The sequence below is a fragment of the Mastomys coucha genome, unplaced genomic scaffold (genome assembly GCF_008632895.1).
Source record: "Mastomys coucha isolate ucsf_1 unplaced genomic scaffold, UCSF_Mcou_1 pScaffold15, whole genome shotgun sequence".
In the NCBI taxonomy this organism is placed as follows: domain Eukaryota; kingdom Metazoa; phylum Chordata; class Mammalia; order Rodentia; family Muridae; genus Mastomys; species Mastomys coucha.
This window is the reverse complement of record NW_022196897.1, coordinates 131,714,287-131,739,613: the sequence shown is the minus strand read 5'-3', so window position 1 is coordinate 131,739,613 and position 25,327 is coordinate 131,714,287. Positions and strand designations below refer to the sequence as shown.

General features: G+C 39.7%; 1 protein-coding gene across 3 annotated transcripts in view; it reads left to right on the top strand.

The window, feature by feature from the left end:
* Positions 1 to 25,327, top strand: part of Ralgapa2 (Ral GTPase activating protein catalytic alpha subunit 2) — a 285,753-nt gene that overhangs the window by 52,460 nt on the left and 207,966 nt on the right. For all 3 annotated transcript variants that reach the window (XM_031372139.1, XM_031372140.1, XM_031372141.1), the window contains 7 exons: positions 2,565 to 2,622; positions 13,757 to 13,800; positions 15,068 to 15,245; positions 16,353 to 16,468; positions 17,790 to 17,928; positions 19,830 to 20,029; positions 23,634 to 23,861. In XM_031372139.1, the coding sequence (XP_031227999.1) occupies positions 2,565 to 2,622; positions 13,757 to 13,800; positions 15,068 to 15,245; positions 16,353 to 16,468; positions 17,790 to 17,928; positions 19,830 to 20,029; positions 23,634 to 23,861 (963 nt within the window). The remainder of the gene's footprint in view (positions 1 to 2,564; positions 2,623 to 13,756; positions 13,801 to 15,067; positions 15,246 to 16,352; positions 16,469 to 17,789; positions 17,929 to 19,829; positions 20,030 to 23,633; positions 23,862 to 25,327) is intronic.

Here is a 25,327-nt window from a genome sequence, read left to right as displayed (position 1 = left end):
TCCAGACCCGCTCCTCCCTTGTCTCCAGACCCGCTCCTCCCTTGTCTCCAGACCCGCTCCTCCCTTGTAGCTAGGAGTTCCTTGCTGTTTGCTCAGGCAAAGGAACTGTCAGGAAGCAGGCCAGCAGACACGAGAGGACTTCAGAGAGAGGTTGTCTATGGGAAGTCACTTCTGACTGAATCAGAAACAAAGCTAGGGGAGCATCTGAAGCGGGGTACACTTCTTAGAGTTCTAGCCTTTCAATCTGATGAGAATAAGCTGATTGATAGTTTCAATGTTACTGTGGCGCACAACAAAGATGTGCAAAGATGACAAACATGACAAAACCCCCTTTTGTCAGAGAAATATTTACCTCCTTGAAATATATTATCAGGTATATAGGTATTAAATATGTATCCAAAACAAACAGTTATTGTTAATAAATCTCAAAGAAGCTTAAAGTAATACTTTAGTATACATATAACTTTACCATTTATTAAAGACAAAATCAGTTTGCGTTAGAAAACGAGAAAGATTTGCTTATTTATTTTTACCTTAAGAATTAGATCTTTGCTGAGTATTTGAAGTAAGATATAGAGTGTCTTCAGGGCTTATCAACGTTGATCAGTGTTTTTATGTTGTGATTGTCAGTGCTGAGAATGCCACTGCACAAATGCATAGTATAAAGTGGCAGAAAAAAAGGAAAAAAAATAAAGCTCATTTCAGAAATTTCTAGATTTCTGAATTCTGTCCTAATCTGGTGCCAGAATTCATCTAACGATTATTCCATTACCAACAGTTTTAAGAATTAAGTACACCAATGCAATAAAAACTGAATTAAGTACACCAAACCAAAGACACATATAATACTTATATTCTGAGGAATCTGTAGGAAAATAGTGAAAATCCTTCTAGCTCATAATTAAACCATTACAATTCTATATGAGCAGAAAACTTTGTGCACTTGTTAAAAACAGTACAATTCATAAACATATAATAGTTTCAGATCTGAGCTGTGATGTTTCAGGTAGCGGTTGCTAGTATTGCATGCAAAGTGTGTGCTGTTTGGAGCCAAGACTGCAATGAAGCTGTGCAGCGCAGTACACTCAGGCACTGCTAGCAACACTGTGGATTCATTACATGCTTGATTTTGAATTAAGTTTTGGTTGTTGCATGCACAGAAACCTTGTACTCTTGCCAACTTTTTTGTGATTTCTACATTGTTAGGTGATCCTACTTAGAGTTGTAGTCCACAGTTTAAGAAGCTAGCTTATAGAGAACTTATATTTTAGGGATGGGATGTAGCTCAGCAGTAGCACATTTGAATAGTAACTATGAGGTTTTTATTTGGGCCCTAGACACCCCAGTCTGTACATAAACAAACTGGGTATGGATCAGTGTGTTTGTGTATGATTTGTATGTGTGTGAGTGTGCATATGTTCATTTGTGCATACTTATCTGTGTGACTACAGGTTACAGTGTGCTCTCTGAGGTCAGAGGACCATTTTTTTTGGTTCTTGCTTTCCACCTACTTTGAGGCAGGCTCTCTTGGTCACCACTGATTACAGCAAACTAATTTCCAGAGATTCTCCTGTCTCTGCTTCTTGTATCCTTGTAGGATTGCTGGGATTATAGACTCATGCATCCACAGGCTGCAAGAATAGGAATTTTCATCCCAAAATGATAGTGTAATATATATTAGTGTATATCTCTTAATGCCACAAGATATATTTTGTATTTTGGCCATTTTTTTTTTTTTTAATATTTTAAAGAAAGGTGGTTGCTGGAATAGTGAAATGACTTAGTGGGCAGTGGTGCTTGCTGCTATTCAATCCCTGTTACCTACAGTGTAAAGAGAAAACTGATCCCCACAAGTTGTTCTCTAATCTACCCCCAACAAAAATATAATGAATATTTTAAGTAGTTATATTAAAAATAAAAAGAATCCAAGTATGATTTACAAGAATGTGCTCTAGAGAGTATGTGTGTCAATCTCATGGACCTTTGAATTTTTTCTTTGCAATCCTAATAAACTATTTAAAAATTGTTTTAGAATTTTATACATGAATATAATGCATTTTGATCAAGTCCAGTCCCTTTCAAGCCCCCCTCCAATTCCTTTTCCTCCCTTCCTATACTCTTTCTCCACTTAACTTCATGTTTTTAAACTCATGAATCATTTAGTGTTTTTTGTATGTGTATGGGCATAGGAGCATCTACTGTTGCATAGGGGCATGTTCCTGAAGAAGCTGACTCTCCTAGCCAGCTTTTGCTAGTGAGGCCAACTCTTTTTAGCCTAGTCCTCTTGTGCTTCAGAAATTTGTTCATTATCCACTAATCGGTGCTTACCTAAGTACAACTTAAGACCTACTTGTAGGCATTATTCTTATTTATGAGATTCACACTCACACTCACACACACACACACACACACACACACACGCACATACACGCACACATGTGCACACACAATTAAGATTTATTTATTTGTTTGTAAGTTGGGGGGAGGTAAGAAACACGGGCCTATCTAAAATGTATATTTCATTTGTTGCTTTTGTTTCTTTTTTCTCTTTTTTTATTTTATAGAAAATACTGCAGTTTCTACCTGAACGAATTTTCTTTCGATGGCATTACCAGAGTATAGGTAAGATGAAAGCCAATAATGTATTAGTGATACGGATTTCTACCAATTGAGGTTTCACAATGCTTTATGTAGCTAATATTCCCAAGATAGCTTATAGAGAGAAATAAAGGCTTTGTAATTTATTTATTTATTTATTTATTTATTTATTTATTTATTTATTAACTTGTATTATGATGAGAAAAGTTACATGACTTCAATTTATCTGAATTTGTTAACATTTAAAAACATATTTTAAGTAAATAGAATTAAATCGCATTCTTGTTTCCCTTTTGTACCCCAACTCCTCCCAGAGACCCCCTTCAATACCTACAATATCTTTTTTGTCATATTCCTTAAAATTTATAAAATATTATAACAATAAAAATAAGTATTGTAAAAGTTGTTTGATGTAAAACAACAATCAATTTAAGTCTTATGTAGATGCTCGTCTACAGCAATAGTGAAAATACATTTTTCTTAATATAAATTTTAAATAACTCCAAACATATTAACTGTATATTTCAAAATAATACATCACTACTAGTATTTTCTTAAATGAACATAAGTATATAAAGTCTTTTTGTTTGTTTGTTTTGTGTTTAGTAGAGTTTAAAATCTTGGCTCTTACTGTGGTACAAGCCCAAAATAAGAACAATTTTTAGACATTGGATTTCATTGTAATAAGGCTGTACTTCAATGACCCTCACATCACCAAAGGATTTTACCTCCATCATAGCTAAGCTGAGAGTTGACAGTTCTGTTGCACAAAGAATTGAATTGTAGGCACGATTTTTGGATACAGAGTTCCTGCTATGGTCAAAGCTATTTGACTTGAGTGAGTGACGTTATTCTCAGCCAACAGAGAACAGGTTACATTCATTTAAGAAATGGTATATGTATTAAGATGGTCTATCCATAAAGTCATTTACCAACTGTTTCAATGAACAATGATTCTGCTTGGAGGATGGCACAGACATTAGGTAAGGGTAAGAATCTGGTTCATTAGCTGTGATAATTTGGAAAAGCATTCATCTCAGAAAAAGAGTAACTTATAAAGTCCTCTTCTTCAAACTTGATACAAGAGTTACAAACATCAAGCAAAGCATCCAGTCTCACTCTTTGTTCTCCTACAAGCAACCTCCCTAGTTAATCGTCTATGTTTCTTTTGTGTATATAAATACTTTTGAAATATATAAGCTGTTCTGAAAACCATAGTATAGTATAAAAACATGAAATAAACAACACTACTAATAGAGAGGCTGAGATAGGAGAAGCAAGATATCAAGACCATTATGTTGTACACAACCAGACACTGTCACGAACAAACAAGCTGAAAATGTATATAGATTGTACAATATTGGGCCTGTTTCTCCAATTACCAAATTAGAGAGACCATTGGATGACAATAAATAAACTTCTAATTCCTCATATTTTTGGATTTCAAATCGATTAGGATATGTTAGTAATATTAATTTTCATATAAAGATATTAAGAAAAAGTAATTGTCACTTCCTCTTGTTTTTGTTGTAAGAGGTGGAATTAGGTTTGGGTGGATTTGTTAAAAGATTACCTTCTTGCTTCTTCTAGGGCATAGTTTTGCTCCTTATGTTGATGTTTTCCATCTTTTATCCTTTGTAGGGCTGGATTTGTGGAAAGATATTGTGTAAATTTTGTTTTGTCATGGAATATCCTGTTCTCTCCATCTATGGTAATTGAGAGTTTTGCTGGCTATAGTAGCCTGGGCTGGCATTTGTGTTCTTGTAGGGTCTGTATGACATCTGCCCAGGATCTTCTAGCTTTCATAGTCTCTGGTGAGAAGTCTGGTGTAATTCTGATAGGCCTGCCTTTATATGTTACTTGATCTTTTTGCCTTACTGCTTTTAAAATTCTTTTTTTGTTTAGTGCATTTGGGGTTTTGATTATTATGTGACGGGAGGAATTTCTTTTCTAGTCCAGTCTGTTTGGAGTTCTGTAGGCTTCTTGTATGTTTATGGGCATCTCTTTAGGTTAGGGAAGTTTTCTTCTATAATTTTCTTGAAGATATTTACTGGCCCATTACCTTGGCAGTCTTCACTCTCTTCTATACCTATTATCCTTAGGTTTGGTCTTCTCATTGTGTCCTGGATTTCCTGGATGTTCTGGGTTAGGAGCTTTCTGCTTTTTTACATTTTCTTTGACTGTTGTATCAATGTTTTCTATGGTGTCTTCTGCCCCTGAGATTCTCTCTTCTATTTCTTGTATTCTGTTGGTGATGCTTGCATCTATGGCTCCTAATTTCTTTCCTAGGTTTTGTATCTCCAGGATTCTCTTTCTTTCTGATTTCTTTATTGTTTCTATTTCCATTTTTAGATTCTGTATGGTTTTGCTCATTTCATTCACTCGTTTGATTGTAGTTCTTTAAGGGATTTTTGTGTTTCCTCTTTAAGAGCTTCTAGCTCTTTACCTGTGTTCTCCTGTATTTCTTTGAGGGTGCTATTTATGTCTTTCTTAAAGTCCTATATCATCATCATGAGAAGTGATTTTAGATCTGAATCTTGCTTTTCCAGTGTAATGGTGTGTCTAGGACTTGCTTTGGTGGGAGAATTGGGTTCTGATGATGGCAAGTGACCTTGGTTTGTGTTGTTTATTTTCTTATGCCTCCCCCCCACAACCCGCCGGCATCTGGTTATCTCTAGTGCTCCCTGCCCTTGCTAAATCTGACTGGAGCCTGTCCTTCCTGTGATCCTGGTTGTGTCAGAACTCCTCAGAGTCAAGCTGTCTCTGGATCCTGTGATTCTGGGATTATCTTGGGCTTGTTAGAGCACCTGGGATTGGAGCTTCCTCTAGGTGTTGTGGGACTGGCTGTGGAGCTTGCGCCCAAGGTCTGCTCAGGACACCAGCCCAGAGAGACCTGAAGGAACCAGAGCCACTGGGCTGGTGGAGTTCCTGTGTGCCTGGTCCTGCTGGTCCCAGTTACTCCAAGTATTGGGACAGATGTTGGGTTGTCCTCACCTCTGATCCTGGGCATGTCCGGCTTTGTAATTTAAATCAAGTCCAACTTGAATTTCATCAAGTCCCACTTGAATTTCATAGGAAAGTATCCTTCTCACCCTAACTGGTTAGAGTAGGGAATAAGTGACTGTGGACCCTAAATGATCGTCTCTGTCATGTCTCCTCCACCAAAGGCTCAGGGAATGTCTTAGGAGGGCACGGGGGAAGGACTGTAAGAGTCAGATGTTGAGGAGGGCTGTTGTTCTCAAGCACTTTCTTGCACAAGGCCTACACAAGATCAAGCCTGTTAACATTCTAGAATGGATGGAAGAAGGGTTAAAAAAAAGGCAGAGGACATAAAATTTGGAGGGGCCTATATTGGGAGGGGGGCCAGCAGGAGTCAGAGTAGGGAGTGGGGAATAGGTATGATGAAAAGAGATCGTATATATTTATTCAATTCTCAATGAATACATTTTAAAAAGTTAAATTTCTCTCTTATTTTAAATGTTCTTGTTGAGTTATAGTCCATGGGCTTCCCAGGATTATGTTAAAGGTGCATACTTTTAGGTCCCAGTCTGACCTTCTGAATATGGTGGTCTCTTAACAAGCGACACAAAAGGATTCCTGTGCACATCAAGTTGAGAAGCACTGATCTAAAGTATTTTCTTAAATAATTGTACAGTATTTCTTACAAAAAATTGTTTTTCAAGTCTGCATTATTATTCAGAATTCCCCTATTTGGATACTGTAAGATGAGCCAACCAGAAGGGAACTTGAAGCAAAGCAAATGGCAGGGCTACCCTTTAAGTCTGACAGTACATTTAAAATGCCCAGCCTAACTGGAGCATTTGCCATTATCCATTGTGAGTTTTGCATGTCTTTTAAAGAGTTCCTGCTTCAGTCCTTTTACCTATAAGAGTTTGCCAGTTGATACATTTTTTCTTATGTATCAGATGGCTACATTGGAGGAGAGTGTGAACCTTAGAATAGAATCTTTATTTGAATATTCACACATTCCAATATTTATTGAGGGAGAGACAAACCTTTGGGACAGAAAAGAAGAACATGTCACCATTTTTGTTTTGGAATGGTGTCTTGCCCCTTGGGTAGGTAAATGAGAAAAGTAATTACAGTGTAATTATTGCTGTGAGGGGAATATAGCGGGAAGGGAGAAAAAAGGTTTAATAATTCTGCCTAGGAGAGTTGAAGGATTTTAAAGAGAAGTCAGTTCCACCTGAGCCTTGAAAGGTAAACAGGACTTCTTGGTTGGGAGAGCATGTGCAAAATCAAAGTGCTTGAAAAAAGAATTCCAAAATTCAGAGTTCTAAATTCAACTTAGGATTGTTCCTATGAGATCAGGAAATAAACTCTTATAAAAAAACCAAATTCAAGTTTTGTGTTACAAATTTAAATTTAATGAAGGTAAAGTATGTATATTGTATATACCTATGAAATTCAATGACTATCATCTGTATCATTATACTAATATTTAGATCTTTAAATAAGCAAAGAAAGATTTTCTTTAAATCTAAGCAAGTTTGCCCTAGCATTTCTGCTTAATTGGAGCTTTGTGATTACGTATTTAAAGTAAGGTAGACATTTTAAAAATGCAGAGTGTCAGCTAAAGAGGCTGGGATTTGTGAGGTTCTGTGTGTGGGAAGGAGAAGTGAGTGTGCAGCATCCTTGGCTATTCAGGTAGAATCACTTCTAGTTTGGCTTACAGCATTTATCCGAAACCCACACTTATTTTCTTCAGATAGCACTTGAGACTGTCTCAAGATTAGGGGGCTCACCTCAGTGTGAATAAACATCCTAGAACTCTGAAGATTAATTAGCATTGTGTTGTGAAACTTAACAAGTCCTATGTCCAGTATATAGTATTCTTAGTGTTGTCTAATGTCATGAAAATGAGTTAAAATTGCTGACATGATTGCTCTCTACCCATTTTGTAACATCTGATTGAGAATGACCAGAGGCTTCTGACTTTCTGAGCTGGGATTGCAAACTACTAATCTTCTGAGCATTAAAGTCTCCAAGGTCTTACTGATCCGGCCATGTAAAGCTGTCTGTGTAGAGTGGGCACATCGTTGAGGTATACTCGTCTGCATATAAAGTCATTCTTATCTTTGGGACTTATGTACCCAGTTCTTGAGGCAGATAGAGTGTTTAAAGGTATTTTTGCTGTATTAATCAAATCAAGTAGCCCGTGGCGTGTGCAGAGGTCCGTATCTCTCTTACCTTGGCCTTTAGGCTAGATAGACTTTGGAATCAGACTTGTTTTGAATTGTAAAGATTTATTTATTTTTAGTTGTGTGTGTGTGTGTGTGTGTGTGTGCATTCATGTGCATGTGCAAATGAGTGCCAGAAGGAATCAGATCTCCTGAAGCTGGAGTTGCAGTGGTTGTGAACAGGCCAGTTTTCACAAGAGCAGTAAGTGCTCTTAACTGCCAAGCCCCTTTTCTAGCCCCTTATTTTGAAGTTTAGATTGGCAATGTATGTATTGATGTGGGATACAAATAACTGAGGCATTCATGGGAGTTAATGTCTGTGTAACACCTCTAGGGGCTCGGCAGCAGCCTAACAAAGTGAGGTATTAGTTTTGGGGTGAGTGTTTACTGACTGGAGTAATGAAGTCCCAAGTAGACTGTTTGGCCCACAATGTCCAGATGGAGGCTATTAACTATTGCTCTACAGAAGGGTTCCTTTCACAGCCTTTTGATCTTAGGATTGTTTTTTCCCCCTCTGTATAGCTCTGGTTGTCCTGGAACTCACTTTGTAGACCAGGCTGGCCTCGAACTCAGAAATTCGCCTGCCTCTGCCTCCCAAGTGCTGGGATTAAAGGTGTGTGCCACCACTACCTGGCTGATTTTAGGATTGTTAAGAGGCTGTTAATTTGTCACTATATGCACTCACTAACTTTGTGTGTCTTAAGCCTCTGGCTTCCTCTCTAGTTTACTTGAGTTTGTTAAACAGTTACTTGTCACTTGAGGTCTTGATTGAGTTAACACTAGAAACTGAAACTAGTGAAGCCCAGGTGTCAGGAGAGTGATGTGTTGTGAACTGCACAGCCATCTCCCAGCTGACTGTGAGTTCTCCACAGTCAGTGTCCGGCATCCTTGTCCGTGGAACACTGCTATACAACACAGACATTGGGCTAGAACCTGGTGTTGTAACCAGTGCAGTTTCCTGTCCCTTGGGAGAATTGACAACTCACTATACAGAAAACCTAAAGTGAAAGCAACCTCCACCCCAGGCTCTCCAGTCTCCCTGAGTACATTCTATCAGAAGGAGGCAGGCAGTGCAAAACATCAGTTGCCACCATGCTGTGTCTGTTTCTTGACCTGTCTTTTCATCTGTCTGTAGCAACCAGAGACATTCTGTTTCTCTTAAGACCGTTTTAATGGAGGCAATAGTTGCACTTTGTCCTTGTTTTGAATTTTACTTTTTAATTTATTTTTTATTGGTGGGGCAGTGAGATGTTCAGCTGGTAAAGGTATTTGCTACCAAGTCAGATGATCTGAGTTCAACCCCTGGGACCCATGGAAAGACAACTGAAAACTTGTTCTCTAACCTATACACACACACACACACACACACACACACACACACACACACAAATGCAATTTAAGGCTAGCTTTTTGCTGTAAATCAGTGAAATAGTAAGCATATTTCAACTCTGTGTTTTACAGTATGAAGTAAACATAGATCCATTATCCCAGGTTTATAGAGGCCTTGCTAAGTGATGCTAACCTGGGACTGAACTCTTTGGAAAGTTTCATGGCTGATAGCGAATGCAAAAGTGTTGAAGCTTTTCCTGCAGTCAGCTTTAAGCTTGTAAATTACAGTGGCTAAAGCAGCTGCTTGAGTTATTGAGAACTGGCAGAGAACAGTGTGTCAGAAATGGTAATGACAGCAAAACCGGATGTTTAATATGAGAGCAGGCTGTATTGCTTCTGGTGCCCATGTGATGTCAACACAGGACTAAGGTTCTGGGAGTATCTGCTTTGAAAAAGGTTCCTGTTTACGAGCATCCACAGAGCAGGTTTCCTACCTGGTTCACAGTGCTGTTGTACCTGTTTGTTTAATGGCTGAAAAACTGTACTTAGAGATGTGTTTACAGCAAAGGTGCTAAAAATAAGCAATCTGTTGGCTTAAAAGGATAGGACTCAGTGAAATATACTCAATACCATGTAGTATTTGGTTATGTATTTTATATGTGTAATTAATTACTAAGTCTAATTCATTCAATCAGTTTTTATTCTATAGTATAAAAACCAAGTGCTAAGTAAACTGAAATATAATTTTTGACTTTTCAGCACTGTCCCTGAGTTTATACTGGGGGCTACCCAGTGTGTCCCACATTGTGGGACATATGAGCATAACAAGCCTTTCCTCAGAGGTCTTAGCCCACTGGTCCCTCCTGAGGCTAAGGCGCTTGAGTTGGAGGACCTGTCCTGATTCCCTTGCAGCTGTCCATCCCATCTCCCACCATCCCTCAGGGCTGGGCCTCCTGTACAGGACACTAGGACTCTCTCACAAGTGCCCTGGCCAGGATGAGCTAACCAGAGGGCCAAGTTCAAGTCTCAGCTTATGAAGGAGTGGCTGGAACTAATGCTCCTGTGAGCTTGGAGCCAGTTCTCTTGGCTGAGGCTAGCAGCCCCACAGCTTGGCCTTTCTTTCACCTCCTTGTCATTGAAACCTTGCTTTTCTTGGAGACTCACTCCTATGTTGTCCCTCAGGAACACATAAGGTCATGGCCTCTTTTATTTAGAGCTAATTCCAGAAGTGGTTTGGCACCCCTCTCCTTGGACTGTGTTAGCTTGGTGCCACATTGTCTCATCTTTGTTTTTTTGGTTTTTTTTATTTTTATTTTTTATTTTTTTGTGGCTTTGCTCGCTCTTGATCCTTCTTGTTACCCGTAAACCCATGGTTGCTCTTCTCCAGCCTCAAGGGGTTTCCTGCCTTTTCTTATTATACGGATATCTGTCTGATTACAAGCCTCCATCCCTCTAGTCTCTTACCTAGTTACATCTAGGCTACTTGTTCTGATTTTTATTTTATTGTTCTAGAAAACAGCTTTATTAGGGGAGGGAATAGAATATATTCATATATATTCATATATGTATATATATATATATGAATATATATGTGTGTATATATACACACATATATATTTGAATGCAGCATCACCCTCAAAACTTCCTCATTCTCCTTAGTAATTCCTTTGTTTCTTTCTTAACTACCCCAGTCCCATCCACTAATATATTTTCACAAGACTCAGTAGATATGACACTGAAAATAAAATCCATAAAAGAAAAAAAATAATAAGCTGGGTTTCTTCATATGAAAAGGAAAAGAAACTAGCCTGCCTTTGCATTTTCTAGACTCTTGTTTAGATAGAATCATATGGCATTGTTCTTTTTGTTTGTTTGTTGTCTACCTTGGGTAGGGTTACTATTGCTGTCATGAAACACTGTGACCAAAAGAAACTTGGGGGAGGGGAGGGTTTATTTGACTTACATATCTTGATTCAGTAGACTTACACAGTTTACTGAGGCAAAACCAAGGCAGGAACTCACACTGGGCAGGAACCTGGAGGCAGGAGCTGATGCTTTCTGGTTTGGTCCTCATGGCTTGCTCAGCCTGCTTTCTTATAGAACCCAGAACATACTAGCCCAGGGTATTAACACCCACAATAGACTGGGTCCTACACTAATCACCAATTTAAAAAATACTCTATAGGCTTGTCTATGGCCTGAGGTTATGGCTGCATTTTCTCAGTTTAGGTTCCTTTCTTTCAGATGACTATAGATTGTATCAAGTTGTCATAAAACTAGCCAGCATAGCATCTTTTATGCTATAATTATTATGAAATTCATCTATATGGTATGTTCTAATAGTTCATTATTTTTATTTCTGAGTATAACTGTATTCCATTGTATGGCTTTGCCAGCATCTTTTGTTTTTTGTTTTTTTTTTTTTTTGCTGATATTATCCAGTTGATTCTTATATTTATCATAAACCTACTGTTAGACATTATGCACAGGTCTTTATGTGGGCATAAACTTTTCTATCTCTTGTAGAGTATACTTAAATGGTAAACTCTTTATAGAGTGACCATACCATTTTATGTCCAAAGCAATCTTATAGTCCAGTTAACGGCAGTTATTATAGTCACTGTTTAGTTTGTTAGTAATTGTCTTCTCCTCCCTCCCCCCCTTTCTCTTTTTCTGAAACAGGGTTTCTTAGAGTGTAGCACTAGCTGTCCTGGAACTCACCCAGGCTGGCTTCAAACTTGAGATCCACTTGCCTCTGCCTCCCGAGTGCTGGGATTAAAAGTGTGTACTAACATTGCCCAGCTGGTTTTTGCTATCTCATTGACTCATGGTCTTGAACTTTTCATGTGATTTCTGTGTATCTTCAGGAACATGTATATACCAAGGATAACCATTTAAAAGTTACATTGTTTTATTTTTTTGATTTTGGAGAGTCTAATACTTTTGGTAGAAGTCTTACCAGATATATTCCTTAGAAATATTTTCTCTGTAATTTACTATGTATTGAAGAATAATATTTTTAATTTGAAGACATTCAGTTTACCAATTTTATGGGTTATATTTTTAAATGTCATCTAAAAATCTTTAAGATATTTTGCTTAATATTCATAGAATACATATAATGCATTTGAATCACATTTACTCCCCATTCTATTCCTTCAGTTCTCCTTTATCTATCCCATTACTCTCCCCTCCAAACTACATGAATCATATCTACTCCCCATTCTATTCCTTCAGTTCTCCTTTACCTGTCCCATCACTCTCCCCTCCAAACTACATGTATTCTCTCTTTAAAAAAAATTATTGAATCCTTTACTGCTTCCTGTAAGTGTGTAGGTGTAGACCATACACTGGAGGGTGCGTAGGTGCTCGGGCCTTCATCTCTGAAGAAAACTGACTCTCCTTCCCTCAGCAGCCATCAAGTGCCACTAGCTCCTCAGATGGTCACAGGATAGGAAATTGGTCACTAATACAAAGTCATCCTGTGTTTGCTCACGTGTCCTCCCCTAACTTCGCCCCCCACCCCCAGACAGGCTGGTCTGGAATTAACTGAACTCCACCCACTTCTGTCCCCCAAGTGTGCCATCACAATGGGTCTATTTTCTTCTAGTAATTTTATAGTTATATTTCACATTTACGCCCTTGATCCATTTTAAAATAATTTTTGATGAATTGTACTTCCTTCAATGGATCACTGTCTTATGTACTTACAGTGGGTCTAGAAATACCAGAAAGTTCTGTTTCTTTTTCCACTGGCCACTTGCTATGGTTTTTGCAAATCAGTAGCCCAGGTGTCCTTTCTTTGTGCCCCTGACACAAAGTAGATCCTATGAAAGGACTTACTGATGATAGATAGCATTGCTTACTTTAATGGTTGAGACATAAGGCAGAGAACAACAGCACCTTGTGTTGTTTGGAGCCCTCTAGGGTCTCTCATTTCATGGGCCTAGGTGACTCAATCACTCTAATTTTTTTTAGTTTTACTCATTTACCTGCAAATTTAATTTTTTTCTTTACTATAAGATCCCAATATACATGTGTACCAAATTTTTATTATCCATGTATCAGTTGATGGACATCTGGGCTGATTTCCGTTTCCTAGCCATTGTGAATAGAGCAGCTATGAAGTGGATGAACAAGTGTCTCTGTAGTAGCAATGTCAGTCATTTCGACTCTTTTAAAAAGAATTTTAAAAGGCTCATAATCAAAGTACTGCTGTCTTGAAAAATATCTTTTCTCCTGTGATGTTGTTTGCCATTGTGTGAAGGTCAGTCTTATATTTTGAAAACAGCATGCATTTTCCCCTTTCTAAAGCTGATCTTTAAACATATTTTGTGTTAAGAACACTTGCTGCTCTTGCAGAGCACCCAGGTTTGGTTCCAAGCACACACATATTGGGTGGCTTACAACTGGCTGTAACTCCAGTTCCAGGGATCCATCCAGGGCCCTTTTCTGGCCCTGAGGATAACGGCACCCACAGTGTGCACACGTTCATGTATATGAATGCACATATATATCACAAATATGCAATAAATAAAATAGAAAAAATACAGATATTTAATATTCCTTTATATATTTTAAGTATTTGTTTGTATACTCTGTTTCTAATCAGCTGTTTTAAACTCCAGGCTCAACTCTGAAGAAGCTTTTACACACTGGAAATTCTATTAAGGTAATCCTTTTTATGAAAGTGTAATGGAATATTTCTCTAATTATTTTAGATTTATTTACTTTTATTATATGTGTATGAGTGTTTTGCTTGCATGTATGTATATGCATCACATGTGTGCCTAGTGTCAGCAGAGATCAAAAGGGCATTGGATCCTCTGGAACTTGCATTATGGATGGTTGTGATTAAAGGCCATGGGAACTCCTACAGCATGTTTCATTTGCAATTGAGAACACAGTTTTCATTCTTATTTACTTATGTAGCGTCTTTTATTAACTTTATTTTAATCATTTAGGAATACAGAAAAGGAGCAATGTATGGTTTTGAAGTAGGATAGAGATAGAAGTGAATGTCGCGTAAAAAGAGGGCATGCTGTTCATTTTCTATTGGGTGCTCCTTGCTCACCATTCAGGTCATGGTGCAGGAAGCAGCTGAGTATGGACACACAGCAAGGGAGCTAGAAAGCAGCCCCATGTCACTAAGCCAGGTCTTCAGAGTCTCAGTTAGCTCCAAAGACCATTATGTTAAGATGTCTGAAATTCTCCTCTGTTCTCACATAGTGTAAATGTGGAAGGAGAGTGTCTCTGCCATAGCTTCACGGACAATCGAGCACTGATGAGGAGGAGATGTTGCCTTACAGAATGCAATACTATCAGTAGTCCAGTGGGAGCCAGATACTGCTTTGTGTGCCCTTATGTGTCGTTATGTGCATGTTAGCTCATTCAGTTCTGCTGTTTCACGGACGGGGCAACTAAGACAAAGAGAAGTCAAATGATTTTCCATGTATCACAGCCACGAAGTAGTAGAGGATGAATTTGAACCCAGGTTCCCTTCTCCAATACCCAGGCTTTTGACCTTTGTGCTGTAATGCATCCTCGCTTGTCATTGAGGGAAGAGCCTGTGCAATTTAATGATAACTTTATCTCCCCTTCCACTCCCTTCCTTTCTGTTCCTTCTCTCTCTTTTTTCCTCCTCCTCCTTTTTTCTTCTTCCCCTTTCTTCCTCTTTCTCCCTCTTTCTCCCCCTTCTTCTTTTCTCTTTCTTTTTGTGCTGGCCTCTAAGTTGAGATTTTTCCTTTTACGGACTTCCAAGTGCTAGGATTACGAGTGTTATACCACCATGCCTGATGTATACACTCCTCTCTCTCCCTCTCTCTCCCTCTCCCTCCCTCTCCATTTTCCTTTTTCTTAAGACTGATGCTACATTGCAAAACATTCCTACAAATCTTTGTTAAATGTTTGTTTTTTGTTGCTTTTAATTCTGTTTTTAGATAAGATGTGAAGGAATCAGACTGTTTCTTTTGTGGCTTCAAGCACTTCAGACAAACTGTGCAGAAGAGCAGGTGTTGATTTTCGCTTGCCTAGTGCCTGGTTTCCCAGCGGTTTTGTCATCTAGAGGTCCCTGCACACTGGAGACACTCATCAACCCTAGCCCTAGTGTAGTTGATGGTAAGCAGCATTAGCAGGTGTAAGATGCTGAAATGACTCCTCTAATTTTAATTTTTATTTATGTGTATGTACATATATGTGTGTCTGTAAGCATGCTCCTTGTGTGTATGCGTATATGAGGAAGCCAGAAGAAGATGATCCCCCAGGGGTTGGAGTTAGATTTTGAGCCACCTGACATGGGTGCTGGGAGCCAAACTTGGTCCTTTGGAAGAGCAGCGAACCCAGTGCAATAGCACTTCTGAGACACCTGGTCAGTCCCCGAATTGCTCTGGAACTTACCCTGAGGTTTTCCTTGGTGTTGATGTTCTTGAATAGAAATGAAGCCCAAAGAGGAATTATTCCTTGTGGTACACAGAGAATTCCCAAAGACATTATTATCAAAGCCATAGGTTCAACTCACAGTACCACCTAAAAAGGATAAAAAACCTAGGTACAGGGAGTGGTAATGTAAACCTTTGATCCCAGCTCTTCGGGGAGGGAGGTGGAGGAGGCAGGAGCAGCAAGATCTTAAGGTCAGCCCTGATTACCTAATAAGTTTGAGGCCAGCATGGGCAATATGAGAGACTCTGTCTTAAAACCAGTCAGCCAAACAACCAACGGACCAAACAAACCAGAACAAAAAAGCTGGAGCCTGTTTTTTACTAAATTATAATGAGAAAATTTCTGAAGTGACCAAAACAGGAGTGCAATGCAGGGGAAGATGTACTTGACACGAGTGTTCTGTGCCAGCTGATGAAATTGAAACCTGCCTTCCCAAACCACTGTCTGTTGTTCTCACCACTGTTGCTTTAAGAGGCTATTCATCTTACTTTGCCAGCTGTGTTTTTCCATGTAGCATGAAAAGACAGTAGTGGTCTCATTGGACTATTTGTGTTCTGTGACTGAAAACTTACTGTGTAGCACTTGATTGCATTGGATTTTAGGCTGACCAAGACAGACTTAGAATGGGAAAGAATGGTCCAGAGAGAGAGAAGCCTCTGTGGATCTCTACACTGGGCCCTAAGTCCTGTACACACTGGCTTGGGGTTCAGTCTGAGAAGTTTCAGTAGCTGCCTTATTTAAAATGCAGCTGTAGTGAATACACTCTCATTATTTTCTACATTTCAGCAAAAATATACCCAGAGGAAATCACCCCACTTCTGCCAGCCATATCAGGCGAGAAGGTTGCTGAGGACCAAACCTGCTTTTTTCTTCAAATACTGTTGAAATACATGGTTATTCAGGTCAGAGAAAAATCATAGCTGTTTCATTGATGGGCTTATTTTCATAGGACAAAGAGTTACTGCCTCTCTTCTTTCTGTATGGCTGTACTGCTTTTCCTGAGGCAATTTTATGTAGTGATTCATTAAACACAGGGCATGTATTATTGCTGGGCCACTTTAGCAAGACATGGTGTGAGTACTTTTTGTATGAATTATTTAAGGCCATATATATATATACATGTATATATATATGTGTATATATATATCTGATTTCATACACAAATGAAGTATATTTACATCATTTTCATACCTCCTGAATCTCTTCCTCCTCCATCATCCTTCCATCATCCTTCCAACTTCCTTTTTTTTTGAGTCAGGGTCTCACTGTGTAGCTCTGGGTGGGCTGGAACTTATTTTTGACCAGGTTGGCCTTGATCTCATCTGCCTACTGAGTATGCCACCTCACCTCCTCTTTAAAATAACCCACTGAGTACAATTAGAGCTGCCCAGATGTGCATGAGTGTAGGGCCATCTACTGGGTCATAGGCAGCCTACCACAGGCCACACTGCTGAAGAACATTGATTCTCCACCCAGCAGCTGTCACCTGCCAAAACCTCTTCCTCTCTCCATTTCAGTGTTGATTGGCTTGACCTTGTGCAGGCAACCACAGCTGCTGTGACAGGACCTGCATGTCTAGGCCACAACCATTTTGTCATAGTCCTTCCTGACCTCTTAGAATATTTTGTCTCTTCTTCCTGATGTTCCTGATCTCTGGGGAAAGGGGAAGTGCAGGTGTTCCTTTTAGGGGTCAGCATCTGCAGCTGCTTATGTTCCTGATCTCTGGGGAAGGGGAAGTGCAGGTATCCTTTTGGGGGCCTGAGCATCTGCAGCTGCTTATGTTCCTGATCTCTGGGGAAGGGGAAGTGCAGGTATCCTTCTGGGGGCCTGAGCATCTGTAGCTGCCATCCTCTGCACTGTGAACAGTTTTGAGCTTGTATAGTAATCATCATTCGCCACATGGAGAAGCTTCTCTAATGAGGGCTGTGAGGTGCGCTCATCTGTAGGAAAGAGCAAGTGTGTTCAGAAGGCAATTTGATAGTGTGTCCCTTCCTCCCTGCCCCTGGCCATTGACACCTGTCATGGGTTCTTGTCAGGTTTACAATACCTGCGGTTCTTACCGTCTTTTGAGCTTTGTTGAGATACAGTTTCTTTACATTATTACCAATAGTGTCATTTACAAATTTACAATAGGAATTTCTATTCTAGTCTACTATTTTCTGTTTGTATACATTAATTTAAACTGTAAATATGCAAATATTCTTTCCCACATATTATTTAAAGGCTGCAAGCTTGGAGTGGAAGAATAAGGAGAATCAAGATACTGGTTTTAAATTTCTTTTTACACTGTTTCGAAAGTATTATCTTCCTCATTTGTTTCCATCATTTACTAAGTTAACCAACATCTACAAACCTGTACTTGGTAAGTACTCTCTGATTCCTGTGTGGGTATTATCCACAGGGCAGCTGTACAGTAGCTTCCGTAGTAATCCCTGTGAGTGTTCTAAAGCAAAATAGTTACTTTATGTTCATATTGAATAGTAATGCTGTTGTGAGAAGTTAAAGTTACCTAATCTACGATTCAGTTATGTGAACTCACTAAGAGGTTTTGATCATAGAAATAAAGCGAGCCATGGTTTCTGTAAAAATAAAATGTGTTATGCTATTTTTGTATGTTTGCTACTTTTTAATGTCATGTTTTACATTTCTCAGTCTTCTCTTATATGTAGTGAATTTTAGTGATGTCATACCCTGCTCAGTGGCTAGATAGGCCAGCCCAGGGCACACAGCTGCTGGAGGAGTGCACTTGATGTTGGGGCTGTTATCTACCAGGATTCTGACAGGGGCTTATAGGGGAGTGGGTTTTGTGATGGGACAGTCTACAGATAGGAAGCCTCCAGAATACTGGGAGATAGAGAAGAACATTTAACTTAGCCCCTAAAGTTACCTTTTGTAAGAAACTAGGATTCACAGGATGAAATCACCCCTTAAAGTGGTGAAAGTGGTTATAAATTTTCTCCCTATAAAGACAGAAATTAGATGGATAATTAGGAATAGCTTTGGAGGAGAAGAGGTCACAAGGGACTGTACTCTACCTGCAGGACTTGCCCAACTAATGTAACACACACATACATACACACACAATCACACACACTCACAAACAGAAATGGACACAGACATATGAGAAGGGAGACTAGCTGAAACATGGTGCATTTTAAAAACTGTAGAGGTCCTGGAACCTGTGTTTTGTTATATACATTTTTTTTTTCCAAAATTTGTTTCTGACTTTGTATTATATATGTTCATTATAAAAGCACTATGCAAGCCAGGCTGTGGTGGCATATGCCTTTAACCCCAGCACTTAGGAGGCAGAGGCAGGTGGATTTCTGAGTTCGAGGCCAGCCTGGTCTACAGAGTGAGTTCGAGGACAGTCAGGGCTACACAGAGAAACCCTGTCTCAAAAAAACCAAACCAAACAAACAAACAAGCAAGAAAACATTATATATTGCTGATGCTGCTAGGTTGAAAGTTATATATTGATACTGGTCATGGTGGCCCATAACTTCAGTCCTAGGGCTTGGAAACTTGAGGCAGCAGAATTGTGAGTTAGAGGCCAACCGTGGCTATATTTAGAGATTCTGTAATGAAAAAAGAAATAACAACAAAAAGTTACTTATTGTCAATATTTTTGCCTCATTAAGGTACTCCAGAAATGTAAGATGTAGTTAAGATACGAGGTAGGATTTACAGCAATTCTTGTCTCAAATCTGGCCATACAGTATACATATTTGATGAAACTTAAGGACTGACTCTCTCTTTTGAAAAGGTGGTACCTGAGACTTCAAAGATGGAACATGAGTTTCTGAGTTCATTTAGATGAAAAGTCTTGGATTTCTGAGTGTAGCAATTACAGACTTATACCACTATGTCCAGCTTTAGATATTTTTTGTTAAAGTTCATGTCTGCTTTTACATTTGTGTCACTCATAAAATAACATTAATTAGGTATACTAGAAATAAAGATAATATTCACTATTATAGTCTCAAATAATTTTAAAAATTGTTAACAAGAGCAATTAGTGCGGTTATATACTATTGCAGTATGTAGGCAATAGTGGCCACCTCTTTTTATTTATATTGAAAGGCAAAATCAGAATCAAACCTGCAAGAATATGCTACTTTAAAACATTTATAGGTTATCACTTTTAATTGCTATCCAAAAACCCAAATATATATGATATGTTGATTAATTGTAACAGTTCATAGGGATTATGTAATGTTAAAAATCACTAGCTTATTTGTGTATTCTTTTTCTTTCTATCAGAAATTCCCCATTTGAGACCAAAGCCAGTATATGTTACTGTAACTCGAGATAATGAAACAAGTTACAGTACAAAAATTCCATACATGGCAGCTCGTGTTGTTTTCATTAAATGGATTGTAACTTTCTTTTTGGAAAAAAAGTATCTAACTGCAACCCAAAACACTAAAAATGGAGTTGATGTATTACCTAAAATCATCCAGGTAAGACAGCCATCATTTTAAAATCTCTCTCTTATACACACTAACACATTAGCAAAGTAACTAATTGTTAGCACTATGGCTTTTGTAGGTTTGATTTACTGGCTCACTTGTCTGCAGACCTGAGGTTTTGGAGGGAGCTTTGGTCAGCAGCACTTGCTGTATAGCATTGGAATTGCTATAAGAAGGGAGTTTCAGGGGCAAGCAACATTCTGAGACTATAGCTCTTGTGGGTACTTTACTGCCTCCCTTCTTTCTCCTTCTTGTAAGTGTTGTGTTTTCTGAGCACAGGCACAGGGTCTTGCCTTTCCTTCACCAGTCACCAGTTGGAAGGCCCTCGTGTTCTGTAGATGTGGCCTGTGGAGAGGGCTCATGCTGTCATGCAGCCTCTGGCAGCTCAGGAGAGGCTTGGGCCAGCAGCTGGGGATCCTGGGGTCGTTGTTGCTTTATGATATTGTTCCTAGAGAGAAGTCTGCCTTTCTGTGAGGCCTTCAGAAAAGACTTCTCAGGTAGGAAGACCTTCAGTGTGTGTACTTGGTAGAGCACTACTGTTTTCAGAGCTTAGATAGAGATCAGTCACATCACTGAGGGGTCATGGCTTCATGTGGGTTGTTTGGTGTTGTTTCTTGTCCCCAAGAACAGGGCCGGCAAGTGTAGTGCACTTATTGAAGGCTTGTTGATGTCAAGGAGGCTCCAGAAATAGGATGTTGCTCCAAGCTGGAAAAATATATACTCTGGAGGAGGCAGAGCAGAAGTTGATGTATTTCAAGGTCATGGTGCCTTGGTAGAAGGAGGAGCACCAAGCAGTTTATAGCCTGTGGATCCATTGTAGAGGACTTACTGGAGACCCAGAGGTCAAACCTGTTTTCAAAAGAATCTTGGGTGTAGAAGTACAGTAAGAACAACAAAGAGCTTGCTGAGAGATGGTTCAAAACAAACCAAAAACCTTTAACTTTATACTTTGAAAGAAGATGAAATGAAAACAGTAATGAGTATATTTGTCTCTTCAAAGTTTTTATTTCAAATTTGAATATAATATTCTTTCATATATTTAAAAAGTGAGTGAGCTAGGTGTGGTGATGCACACCTTTACTCCTAGTCCTCCGGAGGCAGAGGCAGGTGAATCTCTTTGAGTTTGAGACCAGCCTAGCCTACAAAGCATGTCCTAAGACAGCTGGGCTATATATAGAGAGACCCTGTGTCAGAAACAAACAAGCAACAAAAAAACTACTGTCCTTATCAAGGTGATCAAAACTGTTTTCAAACAATATACTTTATAAAAGACTTTAAAATATACTTTAAAGTTCTGTTTCACAATAGAATTCACATTTTTGCTACAAAGTACTTTTGCTATATATGCAGAGTTTTGGGTTTTCTGTTTCCCAAGTGAAACAATGTCCTTTTCTTGGTCTAGAACTAGTACTTTTGACAGGGGAAAAAACAACTAATAATGTGCGTTCTAGACTTAGCTTCCCTAGCCCTAGGTAAATCTGGGCCTAACGGATTTTCTTGTTCTATTGATAGCTGGCTCTTTGTTACTGTGGCAAGGATACCTGAGATAGTCAACTTAAAACAATTTACTTTTGGATCATACTTTTAGAGGTTGTAGTCCATGGTCAGTTAGTCCTGTGGGTTTGGTTCTGTCTATCAGAGATTTAAAGAATATTGAGCCAGGCAGTGATGGTGTGTGCCTTTAATCCCACCACTTGGGAGACAGAGGCAGGTGGATTTCTGAGTTTGAGGCCAGCCTGGTCTACAGAGTGAGTTCCAGGATAGGCAGGGCTACACAGAGAAACCCTGTCTCAAAACAACAACAACAACAACAACCCCAAAAAAACAAAAATAAAAAACAAAAACACAAAAAACAAAAACCATTGAGACAGTGAGGCAGCTAAGCATATTTACTTGTTTAACTCTTTAGTTATATTAATAAAACATCACTTTTACTAATTCTGAGACAGTTCTCCCAATGATCCACAGGCCCCTGGGAAGAATGGGTAGAACAGTGGCATATACAAGCTGACAACTCTGAAGGATTGTGTACATTTGTCAGGTGATTCCTGCTGTATTCTCTGTTGTTCTTGAACTTTGCAGAGGCAGTGATAGGATGTGCTGACCCTGTTGGCAGATCAGGATAGAGGAACCAAGCGGTATCACACTCAGGCATCACCAACAAAACAACTGAGACATGTCCTGCCTTTGAGAGTTGCTTCATGAGTAGTGGGTGTCCATATTTAGACTGACCCTGAGAATGCCTTTGTCTCAGTATGAGCTGTGGGGTTCAGAGGGCACCAAGATGGCAGAGAGATTGAAGTTAGGAATAAGTGGCAGTGTGTGGTTGCCTGAGCGATGGTAGTGCTGGCCTGGTCCTGGAAGGTTGTTTGTTTCACTGATAAGTCTTCTGCATGTACCAGAGAACTAGACATCGTCTCTGCATTGACTCTCAGGATGGTCTCATGCCAACAGCTTCACATTCCAGCTTGATTCCAGTGCATGGAAGCCAGATCTCCTTCTAGAGCCAGTTCTTCATAATTATACAGCACGTGCTTTACCCACTAAGCAATCTTCTTAGGTCTGGAGCTTTTGTTTAAATGACTTGATGCTATACAATTCTTCATGCTAGTTTAATTATTTCATTCCTGTAATATAAACCTCCTCAAAACTTAGTGTCTTAAAGCAGAATCCCTTTAACATTATATTTTGTTTTTACTTAGTGGGACAGAATCTGGCTTGATACTTCTAATATATTTCATGGGCCCTTGGGTGGTGATCTTTAGCTGGTGGGTGGTTGGGTGGTGATCTTTAGCTGGTGGGTGGTTGGGTGGTGATCTTTAGCTGGTGGGTGGGTGGGTGGTGATCTTTAGCTGGTGGGTGGTTGAGGATCTAAGGTGACCTCATCCACAAGTCTGTTAGTGTTAGTTGGAGAGAAAGGTGGCTTATCTGGAACTAGTCAATGCTGCCTCACTAACAAGGTCATTGGATTTCTTATATGGCCACTGGGGCCTCTAAGAACAATGTTTTAAGAGATGGAAGATGTTAACTGCCAGCCTTTTGAGCCTGGGCCTTTTGAGCCTTTTGTTATAAGCAGTCTCCCAAGTTTTCACACCTCTGTGACAGTAGAGTAAGTGTGTAAGTATAGAGCCCTGGTGTGATGATGGCCCACATTGCACTTACATATCAGCTTACTCTGTGATTTCACAAATGCAAATTGAACTTTTTAGCTGACAAGATTTCACAGTCCTCTTCCCTGAAATAACTTAGTAGTTTTCCTGTTAAAGTCACTGAGTTCAGGAAGCATTATTTGGTTAATTAGGAAATTGGTAAGTAGAGGTTCAGGCGTCCATGCTTGAGGCAACGCTGATGTTTACCTTGCTATACCCTGTGCAATTGGTGGTAATCAGAGTACTTGGAAACAAGGCAAGATCTGGGTATAGGGGCGTGGATCCGTGTTAGAGCACATGCTCACACTTATGAAATTGTTGATTCCTTTTCTAGTCCTGCAACATTCACAAAACCCAAAACGTAATGAGCAAGACAGGACTCACATTTTGCATGGTGCTGGTGAGTGAGGATGTAGATTGCTGAGATTTGTGATGACATTTTCCAGACTGTTGGTGGTGGTGCAATACAAGAGAAGGTGCCAGAGCTGGATGGTGCTGGGTCCACAGAGCAGGAAAAAAGCCATTCTAACAGCAGCACCTTGTCTGACCGAAGACTCAGCAACTCCAGTCTTTGTAGCATTGAAGAAGAGCATCGGACAGTGTATGAAATGGTGCAGCGGATCCTACTGTCAACACGAGGTTATGTGAATTTTGTGAATGAAGTATTTCGACAGGTCAGTGTGTGTTATACAGCCATAAATTGATGTCATCTTTGTTCTTGTTAATCAGCTTTCCGTTGCTCTAACACATGCACAGGGGCATCAGTGTAAATACAGGAGGTGTATTTTGTCTCAGTTCCAAGGGTCTTAGTCCAGGGTCACTTGGTCCTGTTGCTTTGGGCCTTTGGCAGGGCAGCATATTAAAACAGGAACAGGAAGCAGTTTGAGGCCTGCTTACCTCATGGATGGGCGAGAAAAGGAGAGATCAAGAGATTAGAGTCCTACAGTCTTGTCTGAGGGCACACACTGCCATGACCTATAATATCCCACTATGTCATACCTCTTAAAGTTTATGCCACTTCCCAGTAGTGCCAAGCGAGGCCCAAGTCACACATGGGCCCAGGTCATACATGGGCCCAGGGGAAGATTGGTGCATTTCAGATCCAAACTGTGGCATTGTGGTTTTACTTATGACATGGTAAATAGTATTGATGATTTGGCCTAAATTACAGAACTAAAAAATGTCCCTTCCAGTCCTACTTTTAGTTGGTCACAAGTTTTTCTGACTTACATTTTTTTCATCTATATAACAAAGAAAAATTAAAAAATACTTTCATGCTTCCATAGCAAACTCAGCTTAGTGGGTAGACCCAGTGAATCCAGTGTTTGGAGACTTTCAGCGCTCACACAATCCAAAGGCACTTTCAGAAAGTTGTACTTTCCCCATAATGTTACGTGACATTACATTTACGGATATATATGTTTGTGGCACAGAGAAAAGAGATGGATGAGAAAGGGTGTAAAGGAGAGAAAAGGTCTTTATCCAGGACCCTGGAATAACGTACCTCAGGCAGGAAAGGAAGAGCTGGGAAGAGCTGAAGCAGAAAGCAGGGGGAAGCTCTCTGCTTCATCTGCTTGCCTTGTGGGACTGAGCAGCTGCTGGATCCTTGGACTTCCATTCACAGCTGCTGCCGACCATTGTTGGGACTTGATTGTTGGGAGTTGGACTACAGACTATGTATCATTCAGTCAAATCACATGTTCTGAAGAAAAGAGCCTACAAGTTAATAGTCACATGCTTCTACAAGCACGAGGGAGGAAGAGAATGTCCTTAGGACTGAGCTAGACAAGTTAGAGGCAGCACCCCAAGCAGCTCCCACAGAAGGGAAACTTGATGAGCTTATCAGAAATGACAAAGTTTACTCTGCAGAGCCCTTCAAAGGAGCTGAGATGACAAAGGAAATGCTGGCAAAGCATACACTGCATAAAGACACATGCAGTAAACTGAATTCAGAGACAACAGAAAGCTCAGTAGCAGCAAGCAGACCAACCAATCAGAAGAGAGACAAGAGACACAGAGACACATCAGTGAAGGTGACATTCTGGCAGGCGTGAGCACATGAAAGTGTGTCCAAGAGCCCCAGTGGCTCTAAGTGCAATTTAGACAGCGATGCCTGGTGCCAGGCAGGAGAACCTGGGTC